The 16,244-nt window shown below is 40.2% G+C and overlaps 1 protein-coding gene across 1 annotated transcript in view; it reads right to left on the reverse strand.

Annotated features, from left to right (window-relative positions):
* AFF3 (ALF transcription elongation factor 3) overlaps positions 1-16,244 on the reverse strand; it is a 266,527-nt gene that overhangs the window by 82,656 nt on the left and 167,627 nt on the right. The window contains exon 8 of the mRNA XM_059493960.1: positions 2,086-2,137. Coding sequence (XP_059349943.1) covers positions 2,086-2,137 — 52 coding nt within the window. The remainder of the gene's footprint in view (positions 1-2,085; positions 2,138-16,244) is intronic.

A 16,244-nucleotide genomic window follows, 5' to 3' on the forward strand; every position in this document is an offset into this window, starting at 1 on the left:
CTCTGGCTCTCCCAGCCTGTTTCACTCTGACATGCATCACTCAGGATCCTGTCTCCCTGCCTGAAGGACCTCTCTGCTGGCCAGCAGCTCCTGCCTCCCCTATCACCCAGCCCCTGACTGCAACATCATGGCCCCTTGGTCTGCTTTTGTTACTCTTCAGACATCCCTTCTATCCCTCACTTTACTTTGTCCTATGCTGTCTGTGAGCTCTATTTTAAACTATCTAGACAAGCAGGAAGAGTAATTAAATGTGAAGTGTTTCAGGATAAAATATGTTAAACAAAAAGAAATTGAATAAATATGTAAATAATAGAATCTATGTGCTGCATCTTAACACCAAGAAGCTCAGCTCAAAAGAGATGAGACAATGGTTTAGTATAAATATTTAAAAGTTTTGATTTACCTGTTGTGTGGAATATATTGTAAAATAGAGACATCTAATAACAAGAGTTAAAGAAAATCATGTCTATCCTATGAACCTAGAATTATCTGTATAAGTTTCTGAATTTCAGAAGTCTGGATATCCATACAGCCTACCCATCTAGATACTCCAGCTACCCATGACTGAAATAATCATATTTGAAGCTCACATGGCTTTGCCCCAGCCAGAAACAGTGCCATGCATCTGCTTGCTCACTCCCCCTGCCCCAGTGGGATGGGGAGGAGAGGCAGGGACAAAAAAAAGTTTGTGACTTGATATAAGAACAGTTAAACAGTTGAAATAAAATTAATAAAATAATAATATTTTAAGAATAATAATTGCAGTGAAAAGGGAGACAACAAAAAGAGAGAAATAAATTCCAAAGAAGGACAAGTGATGCAAAATACAATTGCTGACTGATGCCCAGCCCATTCCCAAGCAGTGATTGGTGCCTCCCAGCAAACTCCCCCCAGTTTATGTACTAGAAATGATCCTCTGTGGAAGGGAAATCCCTTTGGCCAGTTTGGGGCAGCTTTCCTGGCCATAGGCTCCCCCAGCTTTTGGTGCATCTGCTCACTGGTGGAGCAGCAGACACTGAAAAGTCCTTGACTTGAAGTAAGCTCAGCAACAACTGAGACATCAGGGACTTATCAATGCTGTTCTCACACTGAATCAAAGCACTGTACCAGCTAGTAAGAAGAAGATTGACTCTGTCCCAGCCAAAACCAGGACAGAAAACCACATTGTATCTGTGAGATGCAGCCAGGAGCAGTACTGCCCTCACATACCCTGGTGAAGGCATGGGTTGTGCATTTTAGGGAAAGAAGGAAGGGAAGGGAGTCTTGGCCTCTCACTCCCAACCAAATCATCCATGCCAGGATACTGAGAGGAGCAGAGCATAGCACTGCCTGGCAACAAGGCACTCAGCTGGTCATGGGAAAGTCAAGCTCCAGCCCTGTTCTACTGAATCCTTAATGATTTAGACAAAACACAACAAAATTTTAAGGAAAAATTGGGAGGCACTTCCTACAGCCAACAAAACCCAGCTCCCCTGACATATGGAGAACATTGGATGGTGTATCTGCTGCCAGTCAGGTAGTTTGGGGTGTTTGAAACACAGTTGCTGTAATCACTGTGTTACAGAGAGAATCAAATGCACAGCCAAGGCTTTTTCTCAGCTTTCTTTAGCTTTCTTAGCAGGCATGGGCCACGCAGAGTCAGGACCAGAAATGCTCAGAGGAGAGGCCAGGGCTGGGGGGATTGCTGGAGGCAGGTAAGAGATAAGCAGCCCAGCAGCTAATCCCCAGGGCCAGCTCATGATTGCAAAGTTGGCCTGAACCCTTAATCCATAATTCCTGTTTCTCCCCTCCTTGGCCGCTCTTTAAAACAAAACAAATTCAAATCAGAAGGAAGCTGATACAAAAACCTTCTGGGTTGCATCAAGGTAATAAATCAAGAGTGCTGCAGCCTGTTCCCCACCAATCCAGCAGTTAGCACACGCAGGCTGGCTCTGAGCAGCAACATCTGTTACTCCACTTACAGTACTGCCATGTATTTTGATAACCTTTCTGTATGTTTAGAAAAAGCATTAGCAAAATATTTGCAGTAGCTCAGTCTTGACATGAAACATGCTTCAAGTGACATGTTACTTGTCTTGTTCTTACCTGGTCATTCTCCTCTTCATCACTGCTTAACTTGAGGTCATCTTCTAGCATTCTGGAAAGCAAGCAGAATAAATTGTAACCTATCAAAATGCTTTAGATTGGATATTTTCTCAGAGCTACCGTAAATATTTAATAATATAAATAGAAAGAAAATATATTTTATCCCAGGAACTTTGTAGCTGTGACACTGTATCTTATCCGGTTGCTATCAGCTAACTTTTTAATTAATTTCCTACTATTGCTGCTTAAAAGAAAATGTTTGTTTGAATAATGATGGATTTTGCGAAGATTCTTGTTATTACAATCACTGACAAACAATTTTACATTCTAAAAAGAATATTTTTGATGTTGACAGGTCAGTACTTTCCCTGAGAGCAAATTTTTGTCCATTTGGCTTTGAGCTTACAAAACAGAAGTAGGTGTTTACATTGGCAATACTGCAGCACAAAATAAGGTTCAGTGATGTATCCCAAAGGCCACTTTTACTTTATTGCATGCTTGTTGTAAAATTGACATTGACTGAAACAATTAAAACTAAAATATATTTTCTTAGTGCACAAGAGTATCCACAGGATTTCACTGTCATGTAAATACAGAAAATAATGCATCTTTTCTAATGAGGGTTTCATCCTGCCTTCCCATATCCTTTCCCCAACTTGATTAAACTGGTTCACAAAGAAGAGGAATCTGGTTTTATCTCCATACATTTTTTTTTTTTACAATCTAAGATTAAGTAACCAGGAGTTAAAGGAGTTGAAGACGTGCAAAGATTTCCCCCAGTGCTTGAAAAGTCTTATAGAAGAGGAGCTATTTTTAAAATGTGCCTCGGTAATAATAGTAATAATTCAGAAAGTTGCTAATTTTTCTTGCACTCTGGGAAAAAAGAATCTGTAATTTCATCTCAGCTCCAGAAGAAAGCTTGGTGAGCAATTCAAACACATCCTGTGCCGTGGGTGGTCCCTGGAGTGTAAGTATTGCAAGAAGACATATGTAATAATTTCAAACCACCTCCTTGTACTTGTGCCTAGATCTTCCAGGAGCGTGCCTGCAGAGCATGACTCCTCCATGGGCTGCATGGTGTGCTGTGGCTGAAAAGAGCCCAGAGCCCAGCACGCCCTCCTCAGCTCCTCGTGTGCGCGCAGCCCCTGCCTGCTGCTGCTGCCACAGCTGCCTCCCCATCTCCCCACGGCACCTCTCAGGGAATGGAGGTGGGTGAGAACAGGGCTGGGGGTTGGAGCAAAAATTCTTGCTAGTTCATCTCTTAAAGATTCTCCTCTTGCTTTTTTCCCCACATTTCCTTCTACTTGTGCCAACGTTTCTCCTCTGTAAAATCAGCGTATCAAACTCAGCAAAATGTCTTGGCAGTGCAGACACCTCGAATATACAGGACACTCATTGAGTTGGAGGGACTTGACAATCTCCCAGCAGGACTTGCCTATGTTTTATCTCAAAGTGTGTCCATTGTCAGGAAAAAGCCCTCTCTGCCAACTCCCAAATCAGCAAACCTTTGATGGCCATATCAATGCAAGCACTGACCCACCTAACAAGCCCTGTTGAGAAGTGGGCAAACAGGACAGGTATGATGACACAGGATACAGCTCCTAGGAGAGATACAGCTCCACATCAGAGAGGCAAAACTTCCTGTAAACACCACAAGATCCATACTGGCCTTGGATCTCATCACTTACAGGGATCCAAACAATCTTATAATTGCTCATGCTTTTAATTGGATCTGCTTAGGCCATGCCTCAGAAAGCAGTGCATGAAAATAGAAAGCTCAGATCTGGGATTTGGCACCTATGTGATGAAATCTGCACTGATAGTGATTTAACCAGAAAGTGGTATGCTTGTGTGAAAAGGAGAACTCCCAGGGTGTCACTTCCTGCTCTTCCTTGAGTGCATGAATTTCTGCTAGTGATGTGGTAGTTAAGTACATTTACTTTAGGTTTAGCAGTTTAGTTCTTCTCCTAAATGGAAGCTGAAAAACCAAAAGTATATAATGAAACATTCTAGATACATCTGTGCATTTATCAGTGTCCTGGATTTTTGTATAACATATAAAAAAGTGTTTTGTGAGCTTGTCATTAGAAGCAACTAGGATATTTAGAAACCTTCAGGCTGTGTGGTGGTGTGAGACAAGGACTACAATCCAGTATCATCCACACAAAAGGAATAACAAACAGCAGCACTGATCCTTCAAACTCTCCTTGCTTGTACATCTTAGACCATCTTTATTTTCCCTGTCTGTTTTTCATTTCAGCAGTGCTGCTTTCCAAGAAAAGCACTGCCTGCCTGGGGCTCATGGCCCCTTTTGGAACTACCATCAGACTACAAACATGCTCCTAACACTGGGGATAGGAAAAATAACCAGGTCATCATAAAATGCTTGCTTGCTTGCTTTTTTTCCCCGCCTAGAGAGGGATCTGGCTGATACAAGGCTGTATCAGGTTGCCAGTACATGTCTACCTTGTAAAGCAGGAGCTGTGCAGGTATAACCTCTGTGCCTGAAAGTCTTCACTGGCTCCCAGACAGCTTTCACTCTCAGGTGAGGCCCTCAGCCCTCATCCACAAAGCCAGAGCAGGACACAGTGTCACCTGGCCTGGACTGAGGAGGGGATGTTTATGTTACAGGGATTCCATTTTAATGGTATATCGATTTTAAGTATGGATGTTTTTGAGGAATGTTTCTCCTTAACAGCTCATTTCCATCCTGAAAACAATGGTAGCTTAAAGAAAAATTCCACAACTGGACCACTTGAAGACCCCACTTGAAGAGAGTGAGAACAGAAGTAAAATACTCTAAGCTCACAAGAGGTGTTACATTAAATTGTAATTTATCTCAAAAGCACTTTGACACAGATTCAGCACAGAATGAGCTTTGGTACACCCTGTGTTAGCAGAGCACTTCAGACCATGTTTAAAACCACCCTTGTTTAGGATGGGATTTCTTTACATAGTCTGGCAAACTTAGTGTAAGGATGGAGAGACAAGCACAGACAAGCTCATGTGCAAACACAGCCTTTACACTTTTTTCAGAATGTGCAAAATTCAGGCCAGTAAGTGACATCATGCATGGGCTTTCAGGTTTTTTAAAATCAACCTGGCTTTGATGTATTTGGGCGCTGGTAAAGAGGTAAGTAAATACAACCTTGTAAACAAAAGCCAGAGAAATGAAGTGGTACTCAAAGCAGCTTTGAAAAACACACAGCACCACTTAGGGCTTCTGCACTTGAAAAGGGCACATATGGCCAGGAAGTCACTTTGCAGAACCTAATTATACATTTTAGTGAAATCTCTGTGAGGTTGTGGAGGCAGTGAGGGGTGGGCTCAGGCAGGAGTGCACACTGCTCTCTAATTAATGCATTTGCTCCTTTCTCTGCAAAGAATGTGACAGGTAGAGCCACAATGAAAGGAGAGGAGGATGGCTTTGGGATATTGGGAAATGCCTCCGCAAGCCAGCTGGTTTCATTCTCCAGGAACAAGGGGTTGCAGCCTGGGGTGATGGGCCATTCAGTTACAGGGGAAAAGGAGGGGCTCTGCAGGCTTACTTATGTGAAGAGGAAAATACAGAGTGGTCTGGAAGGCATTGATGTACAACATCTGCCAATGTCAACGTGACTGTGTGTCCAAATCTCCTACAGCTCTTTAGAAACCCTGACCTGTTTTAATCTGAGGGTTACTCACTGCACTGGTTCAGAAGGACACTGGGGCTGGGGTAGCCTTGTGCTGCACTGCAGAGAGACCTCTGGGACTCTTGCTCATCTCAACATGCCAAAGGGCCAGCACCTGCTCCTGATCAAAATCACAGGGGATATGGGATGGGAGGTCATCACAGGCTGCCAAGGAACCACCTTGCTCAAATGGAATAGTTGAGACTTGCAACTCTGCTGTTTTGCTTGTCTGCCTTTTTACCTGGTTTGTCACTGCAGGAAAGCTAAGTCCCTAGCACATGTTATCTTCAGCCCAGCCAGAGTGCAGGGAGTAGCTGGAAGACATCTGGTTTCCCCTCTGGGAATTAACATCTAAGTAACAACAAGTTTCAAGTGTGAGGGTAGAGTCAGGCCTTATGTCAAAGATTTCTGACAGAGCTGGATGATTCTCCTTCTGAGAAGAAGGAGCTGCTGGGGAAGGAGATGTCAATGCAGCAGTGTCTGGAGGAGGTCGTTCTCAAGAGCCAGCCAAGAATCTGTGGTCACTTTTGATGTATGGAGCCACTCTGAGGTGCTTCCAGCATAGCCCTACTTAGGAAGATACCTATTCTCTTTTATAGTGAAGATATGCCTGAATCCTGGAATTATTCTTCACACCTGCTGATGCACATAAAAGAAGCAGCAGGCCTAACACCTTGTATTTCACTTTAACCACTGATAAATTTCACATTCCTTGGCCTAATGATTTCTTTCCTTTCCCCTGCAAATTACTTTCTGAGGCATAAAACTCTCAAAAAATTCCTCTGTGGTTTGTCTTTTTTTTTTTGCTGATTAGAGAAAGGTTCCCTTTTGGCATCTCAAGAGAGGTTATACAAATGAGGGACACAAAATTCTATGTCCCTCTGGTGGTCTAAGCTACTATACAAGATATGGTCTTTCCCCATGATAATGTTGGTCATTATAATGACCAGAAAAAAAAAATCAAGAAGGGAAGGGAAAAATATTGATAGTAATTAAATCATTAACACTAAAGCTTTAGGAGAGAACCTGCCAATGGTTTGTGAGCACAGGATATAAATACATGTATATTGCAATTGTCATTTAAATAAAGTCAGTAGTTGCTGTCTTTGCAATCTGTAAAATATCTCCTGAATGTGTTAATCTGATCAAGTGTATTGTTCCAGTTTAAATTCTAGGCAACATCTCAGTCAGAATACCGTGTGCACTATGGACTTCTATGATTTCTTCCCACTATGTAGGAAAGGAACTTCAGTAGTGGAAAAATACTTTGATTTTAGCTGAAGCAAAGAGTTGCAATGAAGTACCAAAATCAAATAACTAAGTGCTCTGAGTTTAGGCTACCACAATGTTTTATTCTGAATGCTTTTGGAAAATTATCTTATTTTCAATGTACCTTACAGGCATTTTATTTTCTTTCCCATAAATGCGTGCTGACCTTTGAAGAACTGGGCATTAGTTTTGATATTACCAGAAACCCAGAAAGAAAATAGATATTATTCTAAGTAGCAGTATGCTAGAAGACTTTCAGACTGACCCCAGATGTTTTAAGTCACAACTGATGCACTGATATAGGAGAAGTATTCCTTCACATTATAAAAAAAGCAAAACAAAACCTTCCCGGGGCACAGCACAGTATAAGACCTTTAACTCTTGTCCCCAGAAAAATGAGAGAGAATGCCAGGTGGGAATCTGATGTTCCTACCCAGACTGTGCCCTTATGTTACTGGGATTGTTTCAGCTATGAGTACATAATATGACTTAAGCTCCAATAAGAAAAACGTACCTTCAGTTTCTGGCTGTCTTCCATTGCTTTCTAAAAGAGAAATGCTAGGAAAAATATGCCTGGTAAGAAGTACAGAGAATTCATAAGAAACAGATGAACATGTTTCCTTTCTTAAAAAAAAAAAACAAAAAAGAGAGAGAGAGAGAGAAAAAGGAAACTAATGTTGTTGCTATAACCTTGGTTACTTGCACGTAACAGATGGGCAGTTATATTCACTACTTACCTACAGCCAAAACAGGTATTTCAAACAGCTTTGTTTACTAATCCTAAATATAGGAGTGGCTGCTTTTATACAGTAGTAATTTTTAATTAATTAGATTCTGATTGCTGAAATTATTTTTCACTCTAGTGCTATAACTGATGCAAATGTTTCACTTTGGAAAAGCTCATGCATTTTTATTATCTGAAAAGTGTAGTATTTATTTTTGTTTTATACAAAATAAACTCAAAAGCTTATGGATTAAGGTAAGCAATGAGATCAAGAGGATATTTTATAAGTGCTGTAACAGAGCTTTCAGCAGGATTGTAAGACCTCTGCAAGCACTGCTTGCAGCATCTAAAATTCACTCTGAATATATGATGATGTTTAAGTGGTAAAAATCCCCTAACAAACAGTTTGTGCAAGTTCTGCTGCACAGAAACATGCAGGAAAACGTGATTATATAGAATACCATCAAATCTAATTAAAAACAGAGGGAGAAAGCCAGTAAAATCAGGCTGGTGAAATATTAATGTACTTAATGCTGGAATGAAGCCTATATATCAATGTGAGATTTAATTCCACAGCGTAGAATTTAAATGCCTGAAAAACGGACTCAGTCTATAGAAATAGAATTAGCAATTTCAATAAAAAATAGATACTCTGAAGGAAAAGTTTTCTGTCCTTGGCTTGAATCCATCTAGGCTGGTCTGCACTGCTCTTCAAAACCATTTAGACCAGCTAAATTTTCAGCTAAATTCCCATTACACTGATGGTCTCATTAGAAATGCAAGGCAGTCCTCTCCAAGGGATACAGCCATCACTCTCTCCTAGGAGCAGAAGCTGAAATAAGATTTCTTCTGCAGCAGCTGCCCCTGTGAGCGACTGTGTTTGCCCTGGTGATGTTTTTCCCCTATAAAAAAAGGGACAACAAATGCCATTGAATCATACCCTGGATTTTTTAAGTCCTTGGCAGGGTGGTGAGAAAGTGCCCCACAGACCACAGCACTTTCTGAGAATGGTGTTTGGGCAGAAGCACCCAGAGTACCTCCTGAAAAATTAGAGAGATTGAGGAAAGCAAGGAAACTGTAAGGCTGCTCCCTGAGCAAGAAAGCCACCAAAAAATGCACAAATACTCAGAAGAAGGGAAGAGTGATGAGCGACAAATCAGCAGCTCACCCCTAAGTAGTCCAATCAGTCTGAGGGCTTGCCAAAGTTTCATGGCTAATCATGCTCTGTGTGACAGGAGGAAGCACATTTGAGGAATAAGAGTTTTGAATGTGCTGCTTGCAATTTTCTGATCTCTTTCTTGCCTCCCTGCCCCTGCAGCCCCCAAAGCTTCTCTGGGTGTGATTAGCAGTTATTTACTAATGCTCTCCCTCTGATTTCTGAGCCATTGCTGATGCTGCCACCTAAAAAATATTCATTTCAAATGTGAAATGAAGTAAGAGTGCATGAACTGCAGCACTGCCTATGTGTCAGCCATTGTGGCAGAAATCTTGGGGAATTTAATGTGTCTGAGACAGAGCTGCCACTGCCAAGACTCCGAGCTGAATGTGCAGCATCTGATTTTGTACTCAGTGATTATTTCCCTACAAATGATCTCTTACTGCAAATCTCCAGCAGTACAAGCATCTGTCCTTACGCTGGAGTCATCATGAGGGTGAGGTTTACCCCACATTTCAAGGTACACCACAAATGACCCTCAGATTTTGCTGGCCAGTGGTGTCCAGCCGGTGCCTGTTTGGTGACATGGAGGATCTAAGGTATATGGATACTGCCGTCTAGGGTAGCTGATTTAAAATAACTTATTGTCTCTAGACACTGTTCAGCTTCCTGTCTGTCTAATAGGCAAACCTGCTTTTTCTCATGTAAAAAAAATATTTATTGACTCTAACATTATTACAGCTTTAATACTTCCAGTTAATGAGGGGCTATTGCCAGAATTTCTTTATTATTGTTGTTTTTCATGTACCTTAAGAAACACCATATTCTCATTGTCCTTGAGCTTTTGTCTAGTATTATCCATTCCTTTTATCCATAGTCAGTATTTTACATTTTCGTTTTAGGCTGTTATATTGCATGCATATGTAATCATATTATGTATATTTTAAATTTCATGTCTATTGCACAAATTGCTTTTTCTTTCTAATTACTACTTTTACCTGACCACTGATGCTGAACTAGCTTTTTGTTGGTTTTTGTCTTGATTGTGGAAATGCAGCCTTTTGCTAACGTAACAAACTCTGCTTTAAAAATTTCAAGCTGCCTTGTTTCTAGGCTTTTCTACCCCACCAATTTATGGTCAACAATTTCTTATGCTTTGGGACACCCACCTTTCCTTATTGGGACTGTCCTTTATTTTTCTAGCTTGGACATACTAAAATAATGGTCTGGTTCACAGGCAGCCACGTGCTTCCCATCCACTGACCAGTTTATTCAAAGGAGGGGTGAGAATGTCTGGTAAAAAGTCATCAGTGCTAGAAAAGTGTCACAAAGACCATCTACAATCTTTACTCTGCTTTCAAAGCTGTTTGTGGGGACCTCTGGTAATACCTTCCAAACTAAGACCTCTGCAATCCACCTGATTAATCTGCCTTTCCTTTACAGATTGATGCCAATGGAGCACCTTCATCCCTTCTTGTAACTGAAGTCGATATTCAGTTGATATTTTGTCTCTGGGTTAAAGAAGTTTGTTGGACATCCTGAGCTGGAATTTTCCATGTCAAGAAAGGCTAGAGGAGGAAAGGAACAATTCCCAAAGGCTCATGGCTGACTGGCTGATACAGAGAGGCTATTGCAGAATATATGAATGGCACAGGAACATATGGGAACTATACCTCCTCCATTCCCTCTGCAGCTCCAGCCAGTAGAAGCACATCTGTGAAAGACACACCAGGACCCCTGAAGTTTTCAGCATTTCCTTTCAAATACTTTGCCTAGCCATTTCCTGGAAAGTCACTAAATGTATTTTACTCAGTCCCGTCTGCAATACTTATAGCTTCATTTAGTTTTAATATAGTTATAAATGGGCTGTAGCGGCCTGCTTTTTTTAATAACTAAGTAAATGAAACCCTGTCTGTAATAATAAATGAACCATCCATCTGGGAGGCCTCCAGTAAAAATTTCAACAGGTATTTATTGCTCCTTTATGTAAACAGTACTCTGGACAATACAAGTGATTATACTTTCTGTCAGCCCTGTAAGGAAGGAGACAGTAGAGTTTTGGATGAAGTTCCATAGCATATACAGTGAATTTAGCGGTTTATTTGACTAGATGGAGAAAAAAATGATTAAAACAAGAAAATAAACAGACAAGAATTCAGTTGGCTACTGTGAAAGGAAGCATGCCGTTTTATTTAAAGATATGGGCTGTGAGGATAATCTATAGAAAATTGACAGGTCTGTAGTGCTACAGACTTCTCACAACTCCAGATGCTACACAGACAGCTCCCTAAACAACCCCACCCCCTCAAAAGTGGAAGGAGTTTCGCTGTAAAATCAACACTTTACAGAGACTTTAAAATATATTGTGCCCTTATAGGTGCACATAGTATGGAAGAGCAGTGCCTTGGGAGAATCTCCAACTGGAGTGCAAGAGACTGAAACTCATGCTATCCATCCCTGAGGGTCATCCCTTTCATTCATGGACACTGCTCGCACTCTGGAAAGGGCGAAAGCACGACACTTTTCAAGTAATGAAATTTTAATTTAAAGAAATCTCACTGTGAAAATCATCTTCATCCCACTGTTATATTCTGGCTCCTAATTACATACCATTACATTCACTATTGTTGGAATAATACAATGTCAGAATAAATTGTCAAATAACTAATTCTAATAACTAATTTCACTGTGTGGCAAGAAGGGGGGAAAAAGAAAGAAACAAAAGGCAGAAAGACCTGAAAGCTCACACATGGCCAGGGTGATGTGCTATCACTCGATGCTGAGGAGTGAGGTGTAGGGAGTTTGTGCATTAAACATTCAGGGACCCTTGTGACTTTTGTCAAAATTTCCAGCCCTCAGATTTCTGTGGGAATGGGCTTAAACCTTTCCCATGAGCAGATTTCTCAGAGATTTTCATTTTCAGCCAAGACAGGCACAGGGAAAAATGCATTATTTTTTTCCTTTCAAGGCAGACTCTCTGCCCAACACCAGGCAGATTCTGCTCCATGGGCCAAATGGATTTCTGCTCCTTAGGAGTCCTGCAGCCTGCATGCTCAGCTCAGAGACAGGGAATGCACTGCTTCTGAAGCTGCATCCATGGCCAGGGTGTTTTCAACAGGGTTACTAAGCTTATCAAGCTTAATTTATTAGGAGATGGTGCATTAGTGATAGTGCTCTCTTTATTCCTCTCTGCTTTAATATGTTGGGGAAGAGATAATCCCAACAAGGCAGACATCTCTGAACTGATAGCAGTCCCACCAAAATACAGGAATTCTCAGGTTTGCCTGAGGATGGGCTGAGGGAGGAAGGGAGAGAGGGAAGGAGCTGCTAAGGGAGCTCCAGGACTTGGAGCACAAGTTCTGCAGGGACAGGGAAGGTGGAGGCTGGCACTGGCACCTTGAACATGGCCATGAACTTTGCTGCTGGGGGAACACAACACATGTGCAAGCTGCTGTGGTCAGAGAATTCCTTTGCTTCCCATGGAGCAGCAGTGATGGGATGGGTGCTCATGTAGGCTCCCATCAATTCAAACTGTGCTGTGCAGCTCCTCTGAGGAGGGGGTTTCCCCCAGCTGCCCTGGGGTCTGATGTCGCCAAATGCTTCCAGCCTGCTTGTTTCACTTTGAGATAACCCCTTCTAGGATGCAAAATTGGCTATTTCTCTTTCTTAGAAATAATCTCCTTTGGACATAACAACAGCAAAAATAGTCAGCTGAGGGCTGCTCCTCAGTTGAGAAGAGCTTTATTCCCAGCATTCAGATGCACATGCTGTGCAGAAATACACAACCTGCACTCCAGTGTATATGCATTTAAAAAAAAAGAAAATAAAAAGTCCTCTTTCTAAAAAACACTCTTTGGAAAAAATTATGAATTTAGCTCTCAAACAGTAAACCACACTATATCTCCTTTCTAATGTCTTTTTTTAAATATACACCAGGGAACAACTCTCATAACTCACTTGAAACACACTATCTTATGAGTTATAGGTCAGTCTTCTATGCTCAGAGTGTGTGTTGCACTTCTACACAACCTTATGAATTTTCCATCCCTCATCATTCATATCATGTCAGAATATCTATTACAAACCCTTGTTTGCAAGAAGGGCTTCTATTTTATCCTTTCCTTTTATCACTGCTCTTAAATTTTCTTCTGGACACCAGCTTGGCATGCTGGCAGTATCATACTGGCAGTTTCTGAGAAAAAAATCAATCAAAAATCCTATGGCAGGATTGTAAAGAAATTGCAAAGAAATTGTAAAGAATTGAAAAGAAATAGCCTATTTTAACTAATAGGAATAGTGTATAAAAATGAATTAGACACAATTGCATTCTGATTGCCAACTTCTACCACCCAGCAGTAAACCACCACAACCATCACATAAAAAATATTCATTTGGAAGTCTAAATGATGTCTGATAATGCCTTCTGCCATCCTAAAGCTTTGGAAATGTTGAATCATCTCAAGAAAAATGTCAACAATAATTTTTCACGACGGCTCAAGCCTGGACAAGACTGACAAGAGTCTTGTGTGAGGGATTTAGAACTGAGGGCAATTTTCTAACACCGTTTAACCATGAGGAACAGTGTGAGGACCAGCCAAAATGCTTGGCAATTGCTAGATTTGAGCAATGCTTTTCCCTAAATAACCAAAGAAGTTTAAATTCTATATAAAATTATAAATTGCAACATTTATGAAATGCTGTGCTTTTGTTTCCTGCTTTCAAAAACATTACTTTGAAATATGTTTGTATCTAGTACTGTAACAAGGCTGCCCAAGCACTGTCAGGAGTAAGGTAACCTAAATGAAATTATCAGTCCTGAATGTAGTTCTTTTACATTTTGCTGAGAAAATTAACAAAACTATTTTTATTTTCAGTTACCCCAGATAATTTTTATTGTATTAAACAAAATATCAATTACCCCTGCTGATTCAGAAGCTAATCTAATTCCATTTGCAAAGTTCTAAACCTAGATTTGTTTTGAGTTTCATATGGGTCCACAATACTTACTGGCTTCTTTCATTTTTTCCCTCTCATTGGCAGTTAATTGAAACTTTCAGGGAAATATTTTTTTCTGTCATCAGTTGTCAGACTGACATTAATAGATGCAAATATCCCCAGCAGTGTTGTGAGCAAGTGTTGCAATGAACCAAGCACACAGAATTTGGATTCTCAGATTGCTACGTGACTGAAATTGAAGGATTTGTGTTGCTGGCTTTTTAGTTTTGTTTGTTTATTTTATAGAAACGGATAGGAATAAAGAATACTTGCTTAAATCTACTCTGTTACATATCTGGTTGCTTGGTTTGTATGTTTGTAATTTATGATTATCTGATACTGAGTTCCCAGGAAAAGAATTCTATGTAGGCCCAACAGGATCTACCTATGGATCTACCTTTGAAAAAATGGCTTCAAGTATTATTTAACTTGCTATTACTTGATGTCAGCTTCAGTCCAATCAAAACAATCACTATTATCTCAGAAGTATTTTTGGGTATGAAAATAAAATATGCAGAACTTAATATTGTCAGAGCTGTGAATAATTATCTGTTTGATATTTAAATAAGAATAAACCCTACAGATAATCATACATGAATTTAGTACAAGTGCAAATATGGTGTCTATATTGTGCAATATATATTCAAAAAGTCATATATACAAGGAATGACACTTGACTTTTGAAGAATTCAATTTAGTAGTAACACTGTTAATGGTCAAAAGTGGATCTCCTAAACTAAATGTATTGGGTTACTTTTATCATCAGTGTCACTCTAGTAAAACCAGTTTCATCAGCAATTAATTTAGCTCACTGTATTACCTTCAAGGCAAATGATTTTTACTGATAAGAGAAAAAACTTCAGATGTATGTATTATATCAGGCACTTAAATATTTTTAGTGCTGATGACAGCAGAGATGGCTGATAAAAATAAGAAATAAAATAGGCAAAATGCAGGAGACTGACAATAAAGAGCTTTGAAATATGTAAATTACTTTCCAGAAGTTCTACAAACCCTTAGATTATCTCCAGCAGAGTGTTTATTAGTCTAAAGAAATCACTGTGTATTTTTCAATGTACTACTGAAAGGTTTTTCTTGTTCCAAAAATGCAGCAACCAGCCCTCATTACATCTTTTTATAAATGTCTCAAAAGCTTCAAGTTTATTTGCAATTGAGAGGAGTTCCAAAGAAGAACAGAGAGTAAAAAAAGGAATTCTGCCAGAATTTTCTTATTGATACTTTCTCTCACTCTTCCATCTAGCTGAACACACTTGCTCTTCTCATTACCAGGACCATTACCTAGTATGAAACAGGATCCATCCTATCAAGACCAATTTGCTGGGCTTCATCCTATTGCACTGTTCTCTAGTGAGAGATCTCTGCATAGGTACATTTCCCAACACCCTAAGAAATCAAAAGTGAGCAAACCCATGGTAATTCTCATTCAGCCAGAAAGAGGAAATAGAGGCAAAGAGATTCACTGCTTTTACACAAAGTCACTGTTCAGCCAGAACAGAAACTCCAGGTCCTGCTGGGATGGGCACTGCCTCAGATGTGCCTGTGACCCAACATCTCACGCTGTTCACTCTCCACTTCATCTTTGAGCCTGCACTAGGAGGAGATTTTAAGTGAAACAAAGCAAAGCCAAGGTGGGGAGGTGAAGAGGTGCTGAAACTGTATCTGCCTCCACATAACAATCTCTCTTCTATCAGAGCACTGGAACAGAGCTACTGGAACAGAATATGTCAACATATTCTCTGGCAAACAGGCATTCCTACCTGAGACAGAGCAAGAGGGTTTTATGTAAAGAATGCATTTATTCATCTGCAGAATATTGCAAATAAAAAACAAAATTGGACTGGACGATTTCAATTTCTTCCAGAAAAACCCATAACATTTGACCTATTTTAGTATTTTAAATCAAAATTTGATTATTTTAAGCTACATGTGAGACATCATTCATTCCTTACAAGGATTTGTTATATTGCTTGTTTAGATTAGGATTAAATATTTTATCACTCTGGGACTGTTAACTCTTGATGTTCTTTACTGCTACACTCATGCAGTTATTAACTCCTAAATGTCTTTGGTTTGGGCTGTAGTTGCTTCTTCCAGTAGTTTTTGTGAGATCTGAAATGCACTCAGAAGTGGACTTTAAATACTTGTTTTTTGGTGGAGTTTTCCCCCATCCTTGTAATAGCTATGACAATTGGCCTGCTAATTATTATGATGTGATATGAAAAATCCATTTCAGCAGAAAGGAGCAGCAGATAGGTGCCTCCTGCAGCCCTGCCTGGGACCACTGGGGCTGTGTGGGATGTCACTGCAGCTGGGGTGATGGCCC

The sequence above is a fragment of the Ammospiza nelsoni genome, chromosome 2, assembly GCF_027579445.1.
Source record: "Ammospiza nelsoni isolate bAmmNel1 chromosome 2, bAmmNel1.pri, whole genome shotgun sequence".
Classification (NCBI taxonomy): domain Eukaryota; kingdom Metazoa; phylum Chordata; class Aves; order Passeriformes; family Passerellidae; genus Ammospiza; species Ammospiza nelsoni.